General features: G+C 42.0%; 2 protein-coding genes across 2 annotated transcripts; both read left to right on the top strand.

Moving 5' to 3' along the window:
- Positions 1-18: 18 nt before the first annotated feature.
- mfsd11 (major facilitator superfamily domain containing 11) lies at positions 19-8,709 on the top strand. Its single transcript, XM_079366101.1, has 16 exons — positions 19-377; positions 495-685; positions 1,282-1,408; positions 1,516-1,571; positions 2,221-2,328; positions 2,421-2,500; positions 2,589-2,685; positions 2,800-2,858; positions 2,999-3,158; positions 4,714-4,757; positions 4,859-4,924; positions 4,998-5,123; positions 5,236-5,410; positions 5,834-5,969; positions 6,089-6,316; positions 6,349-8,709. Exons 3-15 carry the CDS (start codon positions 1,313-1,315, stop codon positions 6,245-6,247), a joined length of 1,362 nt encoding a protein of 453 aa, XP_079222227.1. The 5' UTR covers positions 19-377; positions 495-685; positions 1,282-1,312; the 3' UTR covers positions 6,248-6,316; positions 6,349-8,709.
- An 809-nt stretch (positions 8,710-9,518) lies between these two features.
- Positions 9,519-20,100, top strand: LOC306838114 (glutamine-rich protein 2). The gene is made up of 18 exons (XM_079366092.1): positions 9,519-10,154; positions 13,107-13,169; positions 13,479-13,553; positions 13,709-13,822; positions 14,351-14,642; positions 14,861-14,946; positions 15,101-15,222; positions 15,423-15,519; positions 15,735-15,932; positions 16,118-16,240; positions 16,390-16,458; positions 16,666-16,830; positions 17,125-17,243; positions 17,934-17,999; positions 18,110-18,187; positions 18,930-19,077; positions 19,388-19,499; positions 19,937-20,100. Exons 1-18 carry the CDS (start codon positions 9,825-9,827, stop codon positions 20,047-20,049), a joined length of 2,370 nt encoding a protein of 789 aa, XP_079222218.1. The 5' UTR covers positions 9,519-9,824; the 3' UTR covers positions 20,050-20,100.
- The last annotated feature ends 275 nt before the right edge of the window (positions 20,101-20,375 follow it).

The raw sequence follows: 20,375 nt of genomic DNA on the forward strand, positions 1-20,375 counted from the left end.
CAGTTACGATAGAATAAAATTAAATGAATTACTAAATTTATACGTGTCAACGCTTTCAATTATAGTCATAGTTGTGCTTTAAAAAAAGAAAACGTATATATATTTTTTAGTTACAACCGGAAGTAGTTTGACTTTAACGGCTCGTCGCTGGCGTTAACTCTAAAGAAGCAACGGTTCTGCTTATTTTCCGATACAAAACAAACATTGGTATTGATTAATGTTTTTTTTTTTAAGTTTTCGAATATGTTTGCAAATTGTTTCATTGACATCTGAACTTAAAGTAGAAGTACGGTAACCAAACTCCTGAACCGGTAGTGGAAACTAGTTTTCGAAATCAGAGAAAAAAGCAACTGGATACGTGAAAGCACGTGCTTGTTGTGAGTTTCCATCTGCGCCGATTGTTTGTAAATCAGCGATTTGATGCTACAAACATAGTTACAGCTCTACAGTCAGCTGATTACGTTCACATGACTGCCCTTTCCACTTCTTTATAGCAAAGAATCCCATGTACACGACGGAAACCTTTAAACTTAGTTTAGCAACCACACGATGAAGAACATGATTCTTTAAGGGTATCGGAGGAGCTGCTGAAACCGAACTATGTCACCAATAACAGACTGAGCCTGGACACTATAAAGAGGAGCAGCCAGAGGGCTTACATAGCTACATAGCTTCATCATTGTTGGTAAGTTGTTTGCTGTGCCATGTCTCAGTTTTGAAATATTGACGTTGTTAACTCAAGACACTTCCTGCTCTTTAATTCAGCGATAATACCTTTAAAAAACATAAAGACAAACACAGTTTATAGAAAAATGTCAGACATTTCTCATGTGTTTGCGTGTTGTAAATATATATATATATATATATATATATATATATATATATATATGTAATATATATATATGTGTGTGTATGTAGTTCCTACTAATTCAGCAAATGAATCGTGAACCTCTTAATCTGTGCACATTTTGAAACAAAACCCTTAAACACTCTCATTACTGACGTTGAAAATCATTCTTAAATTAAGCAGATTGCTGATGATTGTGGGTTTATCTAAAGCCTGTAAGTAAACTGTATATGTGCACTGTCAAATTAGTAATGTCAAGTATCTGTGTTTTACATGCAGTTGCATTTGGGACAAACTAATACATCTGATGATTTCTATGTAATGGTTTGCAGTGACTGTCCTCATGTCACGTGCGATTCTAACGTGTCCTCATTTTCTTCTGAACCGAGGAGAGCTGGTCACTTTGAATTTCTTTTTGTGTTTCCTTACTCCAGGACTTTTTCTTTTTTACAAATATCCCTCAAAATGGGTCCAGAGGGGAAGAAGCTGTTGAACATCATCATCCTTGGCTTCGGCTTTATGTTCATGTTTACAGCGTTTCAAACATGTGGCAATATAGAGGTAGGTTTGATGTTTTTTCATTCACGTTCCAGATGGATCACACATTACTTCAGGTCATGTCATGGTTCGTCAGTGTGATGAGGTTAATTTTCGTAACTTTCTTCCAGCAAACAGTTATCAAGAGCTTCAACAGCACAGAGTTTCATGGGAGTGGATACACAAGGTAATACACATATGTACCGTAGATTACATCCCTGATGCCCCTGATCTGAGGCCCAGCTCAATGAGCGTACTCAAAGTTCTTCCTCACACGAAATCTTGAAGGATAATTCAATCTTAAGTTAACTACTTTAGGAAACAGAGTTTGCTCTGAGTTAATTTTTAATTCACTCCGCCTTCAAGGAAACATCCAACAAGATTTCAATCTTTTCATTTAAAACACTAATTCCAGTATCATTAAAGTTTCACCCTATTTTTTCTCCACATGTTTTTGGGTGTAAGTGATCTATTTTCACATGTGCACTTCTGAAAAATAGCTCTCATCAGCATACCCTGACTTCATGTGGAAAATGTAACCGGTGGCTGGCTGGAGAGAGTCCTCGTAAACTCAGAGTGAAAAAATGTGTTTGATGTGTTCACACATGCAGCCATTACAGCCTGTTGCAGCTGCCAGCTGGAGCAATTCTTAACATTTTTGCATCTATTGAATCAATAGAACCGTAATGTATGTAAACACAAATAGGACCCAGGTTAAAAAATGAAACCTACTCTTTCAAAAGTTTGAAAGATCTGGGATTAATATGCCCCAAGCATTCATGAATAGTTGTGTTATTCACTAAAATATTAACAGTGCAGCCACCTGTCACTTGCAGTATGGCCATCATCTATGGAGTGTTCTCTGCATCGAACCTGATCGCTCCGTCAGTGGTGACTGTCATCGGGCCGCAGCTGTCCATGTTTTTCAGTGGGCTTCTGTACAGGTCAGCTTGCATCGACTTAAATCAGCTTTATCTCCTGAAGTTTTCATGAGTATCCCAGCTTCTTATGTGTTTCTGAAATGTTGCGTTTACAGCGGCTACATTGCTATGTTTATTTACCCGTACACCTGGAGCTTCTATACAGCGTCGGTGCTTGTTGGGATTGGAGCAGCAGGTACAAAGATGTTATCCAATCACCTTTTCTTACACGTCTAAAAGTGGTCTTTATGTTTTCTCATCTTGCTTCCCTCTGTGTGTTTAAGTTTTGTGGACGGCTCAGGGAAATGTGCTAGCGATAAACTCTACTGACACTACAATTGGTAGAAATAGTGGCATATTTTGGGCGCTGCTGCAGTTCAGGTGAGACTTTTTGTTGCTTTTTTTCATGCACCTGAATGGAAACAAGATTTATAAGCTCTGTGTTTTTGGTGATCTTCCAACATTTATTTTTATTACAAAATGATTACCCTGCAGCTTATTTTTTGGGAATCTCTACATCTACGTTGCCTGGCATGGACACGTTCACATAACGGGTAAGAAGCACGCCGCGTTTAAAAAAAAATTAAAAAATCTCTGCCTCGTGTGTTAGTTGCTATTTCTAGAGTTTGGTCCCCATGCAGACTTCTCATAAGGAGTTTAATTTTAAGCGTGTGACTCACGTTGTGTGTCTCAGACAAGGACCGTCAGACCGTGTTCATCTCCCTCACCGTGATCAGTCTGGTGGGTTGCTTCCTCTTCTTCCTGATCCGGAGGCCGGAGCCTGACCCCGCGACCTCGGAGGCGTCAGAGTCGCTGCTTCAGGCAGAATCCATAGAAGGCAGCTCAACATCGAGGTGAGCATCACCAAACGACTTTCACTGTTAGTCTGTGACAACAAGTCAGGGAAGAATCCTGCTCACTGTCATTGAGACACTCCCAGAAGTGATGGTGAATTGAAGGGGTTAAACGCGCTACTAATGAGTTTTGAGGTTTCAGTGAGAGAGCGAATGTCTCTGGGTGAAAGATGCACCCTGGCACTCCTCAGGCAGACTTTTATTCTGAAGTCTAGAAATACAGGAAAAGCAGGAAGTAAAATGTCTTAAAGTCTAATCATCATAAGCCCTGGAAAGCTTGCCTTGTTATGAAAAGAATCGATTTGTATCACACTTCTTTATGCTTGTTCTTCTCAGAGAAAAAGACATTTTAACACACAATCACTTTCTAATTTTCACAAGGACATACAGCTGATATATCTCATTATTATGTCTCCGTCTAGAAGAAGCAGATGGCTGTGATCCTTTAGGGTAATGTCGATCAATGAATTGTCACAAGAGATGGGGACTTGAGTTTTAGACGTTGCACAAAAATGTGGCTTTCGACCTGACTCAGACTCGCCCCTCTAAGACCTGAGACCTGACTCGGAGGTTTGGGACTCGTGTGCAATCTTTGCATTTAGTATATTTGGTGCATTATCATTTGGCCCCTGTATGATGTTACATCAAATATAAGCAACTTCCCTCGCTCGCCTTTGCTTCACTGTTCTCTGTCTCACACAAACTCTCGCTTAGTAAACACGGTCAGGAAGGATGACAGAGCGTTTTAGATACAGGAGGAACTTCAACTACAAGTCAGCTTCTGTTGAAATCTCTCGTTACAGGATGATCTCTAACATCCTTTGAACCCAAACTGTACCCTGGGGTTACCCTGGAAGTCCACAAGGTGACGCTCTGTTTCTGTGCTGCTCCACCGAGGGCGATGGAGTGTTCAGTGTCACACAGCCTGGGTTGATCCTCTTGTGTTTTGATGAATCATTGGTTTTGTTCCAGTGACATGTCATTCGGGGAGTGGGCTCTTCGTGGTGTCTGGGGTTCCAGGAAAAATCCAGACCAACAGAAGTGCAGATAATTCACTGCATATCGACCCTGGGAGTGGCAAATTAGGGCTATTTATGGGGATATTTATCTTCTAATGGCTATTGTTAGTGGAGTCAAAATGTCGAGCGGTGTCCCTGGAAGAGGCTCTGAGTTTGAAGTAGCTGGACATTATTTAACTTCCACATCGATCATGGAAAGTGGCCTTGAAACGTCCTCGAAAATGTTTCCTTCCAAGATAGATGGGAACCTCGGTCATCCCACCCCGGAGTAGGAAAGTTACTTTTTTTGTGTTGGATGAGGCGGGTGACCTTTTACAGTAAATGCTATCCTTTGTTGTACTTTCCACATTTCTCTTTGAAATGTCGGAGAAACCGTCGGCATGGAAACCAAGTCCACTTCAGGGGATGTAGCTGAAGTGAAAACAGGAGCCAGTGGAAGGGACGAGGAACAAGTTGCTCGAAGACAAAAAGGTCCACATGGTTGTGTCATCATTATTCTTTTTTTTTTTAATAAACTCCCATGCTTCTCTTCGCAGCTCGCCACACGTGGGCCTCTGTTCACAAGCTCTGGACGCTTTTGGTAAGTTGACACTGTAAACACCCTTTAACCCTTGGTGTTATTAACTCATCAACTTTTAATGTCCATACTTTTCTTTTTTGTTTCTTCTTTTCTTTTTGCAGTTAAAGCATGCAAGATGTTTGTCACCAAGGAGATGCTGATTCTAAGCATCTCAATAGGATACACAGGTGGGTGAAATAAAAAAAAAAAGATGTCTGAAGGTCAAAGTTTCCGATGCTGATGAGTGTGTCTGCGCTTTAGGCTTGGAACTGACTTTTTATAGCGGCGTGTACGGGACGTGTATAGGAGCCATGACTCGGTTTGGCAAAGACGCTAAGAGTTTGATCGGCGTCTCTGGCATCTTCATCGGTATTGGCGAGATTTTAGGTAAGTCTTTCTGAGATGTGTAACTTAAAAAAACAAACAAACTGCTTTTTGATGTCTGTATATAAAAGCATAAAGCAAAAACATCTCTAATTTCGTTGCTTTGTCTGGCCAGGAGGGGGCGTGTTTGGGATGCTCAACAAGTGGAACCGCTTTGGAAGAAACCCCGTGGTGCTGCTCGGCCTCATCACTCACTTTATTGCCTTTTACCTGATTTTTCTTAACATAGCCAGCGACGCTCCTCTGGCTCCAGAAGCAGGAACAGACCTGCAGGCCTACATCACGCCCAGGTATGAGGACCACAGTGAGGGTCTCGTATACGCCCCTAATAAAGTCAAGAAAATGAAAAGGGAAAGAATTAAAAGCAGCAACTGGTGTGGGTGTCGTTAAGTACAAGCTCTGTGATGCAAAGCTCGCACAGAGTCTATATGATTGGCTTGTTTAATTCAACAGATTTGCCTGGATCCATCCAAAACTCCACATCACAGCTTATTTATCTCTGCGCTGCAATTTTTTACAATCTGTCGTTATTTAGAGCTGAAAGATCAAAGATCAACTCTAAATCTGAAGAGCAGCACTCAAATCTGGCATATCAAGCATTTTACAAGAAGTTTACCGAACTTATACTAATAATCCTAATGGTGGACTGTGCAGGCCCAGGTAATGGGGCTGGATGAGGTGTTTGAAACTGTTATGTTTGTGTTGCTGCTCAGTTTGCCAGTGGCCATGCTCTGCAGCTTCCTGCTCGGTTTGGGCGACAGCTGCTTCAACACTCAGCTGCTGAGCATCATCGGCTTCATGTTCCGGGACAACAGCGCCCCCGCATTCGCTGTCTTCAAGTTCATACAGGTGAATGTGGGACCAGTGATGTCACTGTGATGGAAACTTACAATGAGCAGCAACAGAGATCTTTTTAAAAGGGTTTGGATTCATGTTTACTTACACACATTGTTTTCTCTTCTGTCCAGTCCATCATGGCCGCTCTGGCCTTCTTCTACAGTAACTACCTGCTGCTTCACTGGCAGCTGCTCATCCTGGTCGTGATGGGTTTCCTGGGCTCCATGACCTTCTTCATGGCTGAGGCAATGGCCGAGTCCACCAGGCAGACGGATTACGACAGCATTTGATGTAAGCGAGGGCACAGCTGGAGGTGTGGTTTGGCCCTGTACAGCTGGATGTAACATCCAGGGATGATGATAATGAAGGTATCTCAGCCTGACTGTGCGGTATGATTCCTGAAGCAGTCTGGTACCATTAGTCTTTGCATTTATACGACCTCAATTAAAAGGGTTTTTAGAGTTATGTGTGCACTAAAGTTGTTACTATTTTTGGTTCAATCCGCAATCGCTCTTATTATTTGGTGCATAAAAAGCTCAAATAAATTGGTAAAAAAAAATCTAAATATCAACCTCAAACAGCCTCGGCTGAAGCGACAGTGCTACATGTTTAGTCATCAAATAAAAAGCACTTTTAATTCATGGTCGCTCAATGATAACAAGAAGGGGGGGAGGGTTAATGTGATCCCACTGCTAGTGCCTAAAGGAAACAGATCCAGAGGATGAGAGTTACTTTTCTTGATGTTTCCACACAAACGTATCACCAACATATTACTCTCTTTGAGCGCAGCTGCTCAAGCTGCATGCAACGACTCTAAAAGAAATTTTGGTATTTTAAAAACCTCTATAATTACTTACAGGAACAAAAAAAAAAAACGGTCAATTTGTTATCCAGCAGAAGTGAAACTTAGCTGTGATGGCTGCAACATAACCCTTTAGGTTAAAGCGTCGCCATCAAAGTACACCCACTAAACCTACTCGTTGTTTTTGGCACTAACGAGCTCAGATTGTTGTTCAATCTGAGTGACACCAGACTTCATTGAAAAAAGTACGAATTTTACCATGACAATCATGGGAGCTGCTGATCTGCCTGTGCTTCGATCTTTTAGCCTGTTTCTAAATATGAGGGAGGAGGGGGTTTTAAATGATTAATTCCGACACAATACTGATGAAATGCACAATAAGACAAACTGATGGAGGCAGCTGAAGCTCACCACCTCCTGTGTTCTACGAGGTAAAATTTGTGTTGTTGTCAATGAAGTCCAGTGTCTTTAAAAAGCTGTTTCAGCTGGTTTCTCTCTGAATACAGACACACTGAGACTGACACTCTGATATATGTATATATAAGAAGCACTTATTGTTGGCACTTTATTTGACCTGGGTCAGTTCTACCAAAAGAATTATAGTAGGAACAAATACAGCCTGATTTCCAGCTGTCAGATGAATCAAACTATTCACACCTATAAGTTATGAAGGATTTTAAATACCAGAATTCCCTTTAAAAACGTTTCCGCTCTCTTATAACATCTCTTCATGTATCATGGGCACCAATTCAACATTTATTACAATGTTTAACAGAAAGAAGCCATGTTTGGGCTCCATACATCTGGTAAAATGTAGTTCATTCTCCTGCACTGTCAAAGACTCTGATACACTGAAGCACTTGTGTTGTCTATCCACTGCTGTACGCCACCGTTTTCCAAACAGGTTCAGCTGCAGTGACGAGCTTCTCCCGGACTGAGGATGAACTGTAAAGACAGATATATATATATATATATATATATATATATATATATATATATGTATATGTGTGTGTGTATATATGTGTGTGTGTATATATGTGTGTGTTCTAAGGCTGATATGGCTGAGTTTGATTGAAGGACATCACAGAAAAATAGTCTAAAGGGAAAACCAAGTCAATATGTACAGAATGTGTGTTGAATTCATTTTTACTCTTATTATTCTGTTATGCTGTTCATATATTTTCTTGTTCTCTCATCGTACCCTTAATGCTGTGTACTGTAACTGGTTTATCTGTAATGAGATCCATGTTGGCTTGAGCACGACCCATGACTCTGCATTCCAGGGACCTTTTCATTATCACAAGCAGCTGACTGCATTTAGTTCAAAAGAATTAAAGAGTCTATTTAGTTTGATTTTAAAAAGAAAAAGAAAAATGTCAGTCCTGTTTTTATTCCTTGATTCTTTTTCTGACCTTCTACTATGAACTAGAAAAGGTTTCAACTGGAAAAGAAAGACAGCTAGATGGGAGATTTAGAAGAATGCCAAAGACTGTTATTGTCCTTTTTTTATTTCTGTAACTTCGATTGTTGCACCCTGAAAAGATTAATTACAAAACTACTCAACTTAAAGTGATCTGATGCCAAACCAATACAGTGCTAAAAATGAGCCTTAGGCCTCGTCCTTTCCAAACTTTTTGTCAAGGCGAGGTGACAAGTAACTATTAGTCATACATGCTGTCTTTTTTTTTTCTTTCTATTGTCTATATTTGAGTGTCAAAACTTAAATAACATTATTCTGTTTAATTTATTGTGGAATAAACATTAGGGGTTGGGTTTTCCCTCAATCTGTTTGGAATTGCAACGGAAGTGAATGCAATCATCTCATGGATATTAAGGGAAATGCATGCGAATGATAAGAAACGTGATTTTATACTTGAATGTAATAATGAACGGCACACAAACTTTTGCTTGCTTGTTTTTGTTACCAATAAAATCTTATTTTGAAAATAAGTTGTGTGCCTGAGTGTATTGACCAAAAACTGAAACATACTGTTTTTTTATTAGTTCTGTAAGTGAGTTTAGTTATTATGAGTGGTCAACAGGGTACCTCTTGCACAGCCTCTCAGGTGAGAAACAGAAAGTGAAAAATGGATCACAACTCTGTGAGATGGCAGACTGAAAATACCTCAACTGTAATCATTTTTTTTTAAACTTTAAATGTCAGATGTTCAGGCCTTAAGAGCGGACATGACACTATGAACAGTTCTCAATGTGTTAATGAGTTTTTCTTAAGATTTATCAGAAGTTAGTCACACAAAGTAGGCAACTCATTGCTAGTCATGCTAAGCTAACAACACGTATTTCTAAAAAAAAATCAACAACCCAAAAATCAAGTACAGTCCCCAAAAACTGAGTGTCTGAACTATTCTAATATAGCACGTCAATTATATGAATAATAATTAATTGCTCAAGCTTTGGCTGTCTTTAACGCCTAAGGCTCCTAATGTTTATACTGTCTACCATATTTGTTTCTGCAAAATAAAGCTTTTTTTTTTTTTTTGCACAACAGCCTTGCATGAAATAATGCTGTTTAACTATTTTAATTCTTTTATTTTTTTTAAATAATGTCATTCTGAATGTCCTAACAAGTCAATAATAATAATATTGGAAAAAATCCGGTTAGGCGTATCTGAATGTATAAATCATGCATGATTTAAAATAAACAATTAATTGGTGTTGGTTTCTTTTCTAATGAATGGTGATAAAACAGTGTTTTGTTTGTGTCCTTCTTGTGTTTTGACGACACTTTGCCGCTGTTGAAGTTTATGTTTGTCTTCTGAACATTCAAACATCAACTGACCTCCGAGGTAACGGTCGCCGGTCTCATCCTGAACCGTGTTTCAGGCGTTACAGAGAGACCAACGGGATTTATTTCGAATTATTTGCATGAATGTGCTCTGTAGAGGGACATAACTGTTAGTGACGGAGTCGTCAGAAGCAGCACTTTTTTTCCCCCTGGGATAAAATGAAGACATGATGCGGTGGTGAGATGAGGTTTTAACGTAAACCGGACAGCTCACGTTAAGTTAAGCGTAACGTCCGTCCTCGCGCGGACTCAGGTGAAGATGTCGACGCAGGAGAACATGAACCTGTTCGACTTGTTGAACTTATCCATCCGGCCACCTCAGAGGAGCGAGGTCGACTTCTCTAAGCTTCATGCTCTGCTCAAAGGCGTGCTGAAGCAGCTGGAAGTCCTGGAGAAGAAGACCAGATTCCCTGATGCTTATGACGAGGATGTCAACCACAAAGAACAGACGGAGCGGGGAGCCTCCTCCTCCTCCTCCTCTTCATCCCCGGCTCTCTCCTCCGGTGCGGCGGCAGACGGCCGGGGGAAGCTACCGAGCGGCACCCAGACCAGCGAGGACGGAGGGTCTGAGGAAGGAACAACATCTAAGGTCAACACTTCGTTCATTTTTTTTTCAGTGTTAGGATGCTACCAAAATAATAATTAAATGTTCATAATTTCCATTCTATGAACATTTAATCATAATTATGATTTAATAATCCTTTTTTACATTAGATATTAAGTAGCCTATAACTTCAATGACATTTTCATGCAAATATGTTATTTTCAATGGTCTGAAGAAGTGGGTGTACTCTTGCTTTTTACCCCAAATGGGATTTAGAAGGGGGTAAACCCTCTGGAGACTTAAAAAAAGAGGATGAAACCCCTGCACTACACCACTAATTATTTTACTTACACGACTACCTCGTAAATGATCTGAATAATTGTGCTAACATTCATAAATTGTATTTAGGTCTCAGTTTTTTTGTGTGCAAATCAACAGACTTTGGCATAAAAAAAAGGTGGGATGACCTCGTCACAGGTAGGACAAATAAAAACCCTGAGAGCTTGTACAGGTTGCCCACCTAACATTGAAATAAACATCTGCAAAGTTACAAAGCAGATAAAGGTGTCCACAGCAGGAAGACAGAAAGAGTTGAACATAATCTGTATTTTTTATATACTCTAGCTTGCATCGTTCAAATACTATTGCAGTCCTTCTAGAGGCCATGCTTACAATGTTTTTATAAACCCAAAATAGAAGAGTGATTGTGAAGTGAAGCAGGACAGCACTTTCTAACGACTTGACCCCTGTAACTAATTGAAAAGTGACCATGGCTGGTTCTGTATATATTGACTACATGTGGAAGAACAACAGAACTGGTGTCATACCAGTCAGTGGATCTGAGACCTGCGTAGATTCAGTCGGCTGTCTTTACTTTAGAATACGTGAGGTCGCTGTTAAAGCAGAAAACATCAGACAGAAATGCTCAATGTGTATTATATGAAGTGGAAGGATTATTCCCATGTTTTTAACAGATTTTCAAAAAGTAAAATGATGAACAATTAAAAAACGATATGGCCCACCTCTTCTCACACCAGTAATAAATAATATTACAAATATGGACAATTTAATTCAATTTGACAAAAAAAATTCTGCAATACTCGTTTTAACCAGCAGAGGAAGCTTCAATGGTTCAATGTCAGTGGGGAACAACTTACGGTACATTTGTTAAGGAAGATGGAAGAATTTAATAAAATAATAATTTATGCGTACGTATCTTCAGTCTCATGTCTATACAAAAGTTTGAACATTGCAAACATTTTTTAATTAAATCATATTCGTGAAATGTGTTGTATCACATGTTGACTTAATTGTTGCATCTCTAGTTAAAGGCCTTTCCTTTAAAAACTGAAAGACCTCCTGAGTCAGAGCCACTCTTCTTCTTCTGCTTCTTCTTCTTCTTCTCGCCTGACTCTTCCTGGCGCGTAGCAGCAAACATTTCAGTGTGGTATTAAGCTGTTGATGACAGAGCAAAGGACAATGGGAGATGGGTGCCACCCCGACATCTCAAATGACCTTTGCGTGTCTCTGTTCAGGTTTCTGCTTCCATGAGTGAAGAGAAGAAAAGACGTGGCTCAAACTGTCAGCTGTTGATTTAAGAGGACAACAACATAGATTGAACTGAAAGAGATTAATCCGAGTAGAAGGTTTTACAAGCCATGTTTATGCCCAGATCCTCTTTTTCCTACATCGCTCCTGATCTCTCTCCCCCCCCCCCCCCCCCCCTTCTATGTGATAGGGGGTAATTAGTCCCCTGCAGCGATGACTCTGCTTGTCAGAGGAAGAATAGATCTCCGGTGAAAAGCAGGCGATGATGCATCTGAATCATTCATGTGCTCTTCGGGCACCATTCAGGTCACCTGCTGTATCCGCTGACTCGACGATGGTGAGGTGACCTGGAACGCCCTCTCCCACCTGTGTCTCCCCTCTGAATGCCCCACAGCCCTGCAGTGACTGAAGGGAGCATGTGCCACATGTCGCTGTGGTCAGAACTAGAGCCCAACGATAATATCAGCCGATATCAGGATATCCAGGGACCATCTGTATCGGCTGATTTTATCACAGGTGTGCCCTGATAAGAAAATCACAAGGTTTATTCACTAGTCAAAATGCATTTCATTTGAGTGCAACTGTATTAAACTAGCAGTTATTTTTCCCCCAGCAGAGTGTGCTATATGGATTAAAACATCAAGCACCCTTCAGAGTGTCACACAGTGATTCATGTCCATGCACAGACTGTCCAGCTGAGTGACCATCCTGTCTTTATAGTAAATGTGTTTGGTAACTGCATTCAAAGGTACCAACGCCATAAATTTGTAAACGTATAATCATCTATACACATTTCATAGATGTAAGAAAAAGATATCAGCTGATATGTCAGGATTCATTTTGTTTTCCTCCCCAATATTGGCGTCTTCTTCTCGTGCAGTGACACAATAACGTTCAGTATGAGCCCACATTAGTTGTAATCCTGGCGTGTGGCTGTGTTCTTTAACCAGCTGTTAGTCATTCAGTGTGTCAGTGGAGCTCTGTGGGGTCGCTCAGCGTTATTTCAAGTCCTGGCATGTTTGACCCAGGTTAAACACCAACTCAGGAAGCTCAGGAATGTCCACTCACACAGGTGCACACGCGGATAGTTTACGGCAAACAAATAAATGACAACAAACTGTGGCCGTCTCACGGGAAGTGTACTTTCAGGATTTTCAGCCTGAGATAGAAAATGGGAGTCACCTTTCGTCTCGTCTGTAATCCCTGCTGGACTGTGCTCCACCCTCTTTGTCACCTTCTGTTCTGTCCCGTTTGCTGTCACTGGGGTCAAAGGTCACATGGTTGCACACTGTTGGGGAACATCAGTTTCTTTATTCGGTGTCCCCTAAACGGAGTCACCTGACTTGAATAAATCTGATATCATCATTAAAGTAACTGGCGACGTGTAACCAATGACTGATCTTTAGAGTGTGTCTCCTGTCCTTGTTTTAACACACGATGTTTATTCAGGAGCTCAACGCGCAGAATGATGATCAGTTGGTGGCGATGGAGGAGCTTCGTAACCAACAGAAGGTGAGACTGCTCAAATGGGGCTTTCACATTTGCAGAGAACTCCTAAAAAAACACCTGATATTAGAAAGTCTGTGCAGCTGATGTGAGAAGTATACATATAGAAATATCGTATAGCTGACGCTGTTAACACTCGCGCTATCTCGGTGACAGCTTCACTTGACTGTAATGAGAGCGTTGCTGAGATTTGAGTGGTTACATGTTTTTATATTCACACAGTCAAAGTGAATGAAATGGGGGATACTAGTCACTTGAGGTGTTACGGGCAGGTTCCACTCGTGCAGGCTTTCATTGGCTCTTTGCTGCGTCCAGGTGGTTGATGCTCAAGCAGAGGCCGTCACTTTGGAGAAGTACTGCCATCGTGTGGACGCCCTGGAGGAGACTTTGGTGAGCGCGTGGACGAGAGGATCGACTTTACTCCGTCAATATCTCTCATTCAAGTCTCTTGGATGCTAGCGGAGAGATGGAACATTTATTTGCTGTTTTCCAAAGAATAAATAAATGTGACTTTTTTTTAATCTCTCGCCTTCTGCCTGTGACAGAGATCGATGAAGGACGCATTTCAGAGATCCCCAGACCTTGTAGAGGTGTTTAAGAGTGTGATCTGGAACCTGATGCCGCCTGCACCGCTCGCTGGGAGAGAAGGTCTTCAGGAAGTAAGATAACAAAGTGAAATACCTTATAAGGAAACTCCTGATTTGCACTGAGAACTGAGGACTGATCAAAAATCAGCATCGAAAATGTCTCGTTTTGATGGTTCTTTCACTTTACTTACTTTGTGTTATTTTTTTTCAGTGTTTTTAGTCTCCTAGCTCCTCCTGTTTGATATGCTACAAAATTGGTTTCAGTGTAATATTGAAAAGTTCTTTCAGGAGTGAAGTATACTTCTTACTGCTGACATGTTTAAAGGTCCAGTCTGAAAGATATCTACATGTTGGATAATCCGTTTGAACCACGATGAGGACGTGTCAGTAAAGTTTTAACGTGAAATTAAATTTGTGAGAGGCTTCAGTTCACCACCTCACCATCCATGTCGCCAGTTCCCCCTGACTCTTAAATACGTACGCCTGGGTCAGACACCCCGGGTCTAGGTCATAATTCTTTATCAGGTTATTCACAAAGACCTTATAAATTCAGGACTTCATGAACCTTCTCACACACCTTCACATCCTCGTTCTCCACAGATGTTCGAACAGGCTCTCCAAGACGAGACGCGCACCCAGCCAGTCCCAGAGACCGCTTCAACCCTGTCGAGATCCCCGCCACAGAGTCATCCTAACTCAGGTCAGGCGCAGGCTGATCCGCCGCTGTCGCCGAACCCCAGCAGCTCAGACCCCGAGACGGCGGAGGCCAAGTTGAACCTGAGCAAACTGATGAAGGAGTTTAGTAAACTGGAAGCTGTTGTCACAGCGCTGAAAGAAGGAAAGGTGGACAAATCACAGCTGACGCACCTCAGAGAGCTCATCGACAACAAAGGTAACGTAGTCAATGAAAGGCGATACATGAAAGAAACTGTCCTTCTGCTGGAGCAACTTAACGTGAATCTACTATCATTTAGGATGCGAGGCTTTCGGTCCACAGCTCGATAGAAGGCTTTTCTCTAAAATGTCAAAACATTTCTTTTATGACTTCATGTTGCAGGAGATAAACCCTGAATATTTTTCACCCCTGTTTTGAATTACTGGATCATTTAGTTTCAGTGGATGCATCCAAAACCCTGACGGATCAGCTGAACCAGCAGAGAGCTTTGATAGAAGACCTGATGAGCGACCGGGAAAAGGTGGGTGAGAAAAACAAATAAACAAACAAACAAACAAAAAAAACCTAGCAAGAGGCAGAAAGTTCAGTCCAGAGGAGAATCCTTCATTTCTACACACTCTGCACACTACTGCAGTCTGCTTCCTGTTCTGATCATGTCATGTGTCTGTCCAAAGCTGGACGTTTTGGAGGAGATGATTAGCAACCCAACGAGCTCAAATTCACAGTCAGCTCCGGGGAGTTTGGATCCAGATAGCAAAGCCTATCAGGAGCTCAAACTGCAAATATCCTACGTCAGGTAAATAGTGTCAGGTAGAAAGAGAGAGAGTGAAAAGCTTGTAACAGCTTAAGTCACATAGGAAGCCTTTTTCATACGTCCTAGAATTATTCGTAAAAGAGCTTTATGTTGGGCTCTTTGTGCTACATTGACTTTTAGCCTGATGTGAAGATGAAATCATTTCAGATGAAGGTCTGTTCTTGAGTATTCGTTGTGTGCAGGAAGTCTGTGAGCAAACTGGAGGAGGACATGAAGAAGCTGAAGGCTAGGCAGGCTTCGTTTGAGGAGAGCAGGAAACAGGAGCAGCTACAAGATCAGGTCAGACAGAGAGACGCGTCCGTGAGGCTCCGCCCAGCAAACACAAAGCACTGGAAAGAAAAAAACATGATGAAGTCTTATTCAAGTTGAACAGGCCTGATAGTGTGTAAAATCTCACAAACCTTCATGGAGAGAATTCTCCCAGATTTTTAAAGAGTCCAGTATCAGTTTCTGATCTCAGACCTGTTCCTTTTTTCCCCGCACTCTCGCCTCAGCTGGACTTCCTGCGAGGCAGGTTGGAGTACCTGATGAAGTACTCGGTCTCTCAGTACTCCGTCGAGAGTGACGGCCGTGAAGGCCTCTCTCCGGAAAAACAGAGCTCAGCATTGACCGACGGCACAGCGAACACGGGCAGGAAAAACAGCCAAGACGAGCAGACAGACGACAGAGCAGAGACGCTGCAAGAGAGCGAGGCAAGCCAAGTTAGCACGAAGACACGGTGTAGGGTCACCAGACGCAGAAGCGTGTTCATTCAGAGCGGCTTCATTCAGCCAGGAAAACCTTTTAAACAAGACTTGTTTCACTTTCAGGACACCAGGAGATGTCGATGTGATATAATGACCGAGTGTGGCTGGGTGTGGGTTATTTGTGTATTCAGATTGTAGAGCTGGTGAGCGGCCTGCAGGAGGCGATCCTGCTGCTTCAAGCCGAGTATGAAAAACTGCTCGAGACCACCAGGTGTCTGCAAGAGGACAACAAACAGAAACAGAGCTACATCGAGGTGCGCACGCAAACACACGACCTTCAGCATGTCCTCCTGTCTCGTCTCCTTTGTTTTTGTCTCCAGGGTAACACCTGTTCCTGTATCACAACCAATGTTCTTCTTCTCTCCGGTCCTGTTAACAGAAGTCTGATGTCACTCTTTTACAGGAACTGTGCAAAGTGACCAATGAGCTTGGGGAGAAGAAGGCCGACAAGCTGATGGTCCAGAGTGCAATTGTAGGTGGATTCATTTTATATTATTGACTAAAATAAATACTGCTGATGAGAGGCTTCATGCAAATGTCTGCTTTGTCTTCAGCAGCAGACAGAATCACCTGGTGTAGACTGACGAGACAAAGTGGAAAAAGAACGTTGAGTTTGTGTTTTAGTGAGGACGAAGAACGCTCACTCCTTCACTCCTTTGTGTCTTTGTCGCACTTGCAGACGGTTGATAAATCAGCTCTGGACAGCAAAGTGAGTCGCATGCAGTTTGACTCCGAGACGGAGCAGCTCAACGCGCTGTTTCACGAGCTGCTCAACAAGGTGGCAGGTCAGGAGCAGGACTGGCACAACGTCATCAAAAGACTATCCACAGAGATGGAGCGTAAGGTAAACAGTGTTCACTCCGGAGCATCAGGTGGATCTGGATGTTTCCCACCTGTTCTATTGTCTATGCTATTGTTATTGTTATTGTTTTATCTGATTTTATTCCTTAATAGATTTTATTCCTTAATAGATTTTTTTAGGTCTATGTGTGTCTATATGTTACATGTTTATATTGTCTTTCTGTCACACTGCTTGGAGGAATGGGAGAACAGCATTTCATCGTTGTTATGGATGCAGATACATGAGAAACATGACAAATAAATGAATCTTGACCTGTGACACGATGTGTGACTCCAGCTCAACCGGATTGAGTTTGACCCCCTGAAGACAGAAATGGAAGATCGCTGGAAGAAAGTCCATGAGAAGCTGCTGAGTCAGAAAGCTCCGGAAATGGATGACGCTGCTGCTTTGAAACAGTGGGTATAAAGTTTCAATCTTTTTTTTTTTCTTTTTTTTTCTGATCAGACTGTTAACACACGTTTTTCTTTCTGCTGTAAAACTGGGCGCTTTAACACGGGGCCTCATGGGGACTACTGGATATTAGATTTTTTGAGCCGGCTTCTAGTGGACACTCAGGGAACTGCAGTTATCTGCACCTCTGCTTAGTCATGTGTCTTCAGCTTTAACTAGAAGCTAAACTTAAACCATTAATAAAGTAAACAGTTTAAAAACATCTGGTGTCCCAGACATTTTCCAAGTCTTTCAAATTGTGTCTTTTTACACCTTTGTTTTTGACTCCCGAAAGAATCGAGCTAAGAAGATGTTTATGTTACTTACATTAGTGTAGATAGTCGAGACACGTCCCCGCCCTTCACACGTTGAAACTTACATTCTTATATTTAATTTCATCGTTGAGTTGTCGAACCTTCATCTGGCTATGAAAGGCCTTTGCTTTTTTTGCTTTTTCAGTTATTGAGTCAGAATATTCCAGAGAATCCTCCCATGATGCTACATAAGGCAAAGCATCTGAAAGAGATGTGTCCTATTAAATATTTAATCCTGCCATTTCCAAGTCGAGCCAGTCGGATTTCATGATTTGTTTTACCTGCCGTGAAAAGAGCTGAGCTGTCGGAGAAGACATGCTGTTTCTTTGTGTTTCTCTGCAGACAACTTATCGAGAGATTCCGCTGCCTGTCCTGTGACCGACCTATCGCCAGAAGCAGCCTTGCACCGTAAGTCAAAACTGGAAGAAAAAAAACATTATATGACTTTATATTTGGAATGTTACAAATCTGCTCTTTCAATCACGGGTCCTTTGTGTCATTTCTTTGATCATTTAAAGGACTTTGGTGGACCTGCCCTTCCTGACCAAGCCCCCCGCACATAAGTCCATCTGGCCGTTTCATCAGAACAACAGAAGGTGACATCAGCCGTTCTCCATCTTTCAGTTGATGTGATTGTTTCCCCCCCTGTTCACCAGCAGGGGGCACAAGACAGCTTAAAGTGCAGCCCAAAGAAACAGGAGCGGAGGCGCTATGGAAACTGTAAAGTCACATAAGCAACCTTCAAACTCTCAGATTACTTAGTCAGTATCTGTGCCGGGAATCCAGAATCGGAGTCAATAACAGCTGTTACACGGCTCTCTCTACAGAGACAGCAGCTCTGTCTCACTGACACCATTCTTTCATTTTATTTCATGTCTAATGCCATCTTGATTCTTAGTTTTTTCAGTGCAAAATTTAAGGCTTAAAAACACAAAAGCCACCCTTTTTGGAGTTTCATTTTTCAGGCTTTTTGTGCCTTTGTGTCAGAGAGAGGACAGCGTGGGAAAGATCCACAGGTCTGATTGGAGCCCGGGCTGCTCGCTCTGAGGACTTAAAGCTCTCCGTACATCTGAGGGAGCGCACACAGGCCACTGGGCTATAGATGCCCCCCAAAGTCACACTTTTATCTATAGTCACTGGGTATGCTAATATTGGCCGATTTAATCATCCGGTCGATTAATCGGTCGGCCTCCAATCACCACACTGCGTTAATAACAGTTGGATCATCTGTTTTACAGCAGTAAAAAAAAGGAATTGAAATGAATTGAATTTAAAATCTGCAGCAACAGTTTGACGGTTGTTTCTGACGTCGACGTTTCTCTCTCTCTGATCAAGCAGCAAACAGATTTCTCAGATGAAAGATGTGATGGCCGTGGCGAGGAGCTGCGGGGGGAGAGGCACGATCATAACCCGCCCCATGATGATCCAAAATCTGAAGAAAATGAGATGTGCAAGGGCCAGAGCGCGACAAAGCCTCTTTGCTGAGGTTTGTGCTGCTCAGTTTCAAAAGCACCGACAGTCACTGAAAGGGTTCATAGACGTTTTGTTCTGCAGTAGTCCTGAAGTTTTATTTTTAGATTTAACCAGGTTGGTACCTCTGAGATTTGTAACCTCTTCTTTAAGGGAGACATGGCCGAGACAGTCAGACTCGAAAACACAAAGTTACAGACGGAGACAGAGAGAAGAACGATTTAGAAAACACTACATTTAGTCTAAACTGGGAGTCAAAGTGTCAAGATTTTATTGTTTCTCTAAAGCATTCACTACTTTCTGTGTGTGTGTGTGTGTGTGTGTAGTCAGAGCAGGATGTTGCCGTCACCTGTGACAGCCGTGTTTACGGAGAAGGCCTGAACGAACCTGCCAGCAGAAACTCTGAAGCTAAAAGACCAACAAGCTCTACCAAAGAAGGTGATTTGTTTTGTTTTTTTAATTTGAAGTGAAGCAATGTCTTTCTGTCATGATGGGAAAAGTCTTGACGTGAATGTTGACGTGCACAATTATTAAAGTGAGGCCAAAGGGGTCACACATTAAACAGTGAGAACTGACAGACACATAAAGGAAAATGAATCAACAATAAATCAGTGTTTAAGGAGGGAATAGATCGTAGCGAGTTGATTGACAGATATTTTATTTGGATCATATCGTTACGAGCTCGCTGCAGTTTTACATTAAACCAGATATTTGAAGGTTTATGTGAATCAGCTGACTCTCTCAGTCTGTTGTCACTTTGTCCTTCAGAATGATTGATGAGCACAAATGTGGTCGGGTGTATTTTGGAAAGGTCAAGGTGGGGTCTATGCTGCTCGTCGCTAACCTTTGTCACACAATGTTTATTGTCCTTGTAGACAAAGTCAGGTGCTCTCCGTATCCCGAGCCCTCGAGTTCCCCGAGGCCGGCAAGCAGCTCCCCGCTCCTTCACACACACGGCACCAAGGTCAGCCGCTCGGGACACTTTTGACTCCCAACTCCATGTCGGTCTGTCGAGGGAGTTTCTGGAATAAAAACTAACTAATCATAGTGTTCAAGTTTCAAGTTTGTTTTGGTTTTTTTGGACTCAAGAATACACAGGGACCAGTCGTCTGCACAAAGAAGAGCTAACCTGTTAGAGAAGAGCCGTCACAAATGTCACGGATAAATAATTCAGCTGTTGCTGAAATCCGTTGTTTGCAAATATCACGACCTGACTGTTGGTTTGTGTCATCCCAGCTGACTCAGCGTTCTCTTTAGAGAAAGTGAAAAGGAAACGAGTACTCTGAATCTGCCCCTGATTATAGTTTGACTCCA

This window comes from Symphodus melops, assembly GCF_947650265.1.
Source record: "Symphodus melops genome assembly, chromosome: 17".
Classification (NCBI taxonomy): Eukaryota; Metazoa; Chordata; class Actinopteri; order Labriformes; family Labridae; genus Symphodus; species Symphodus melops.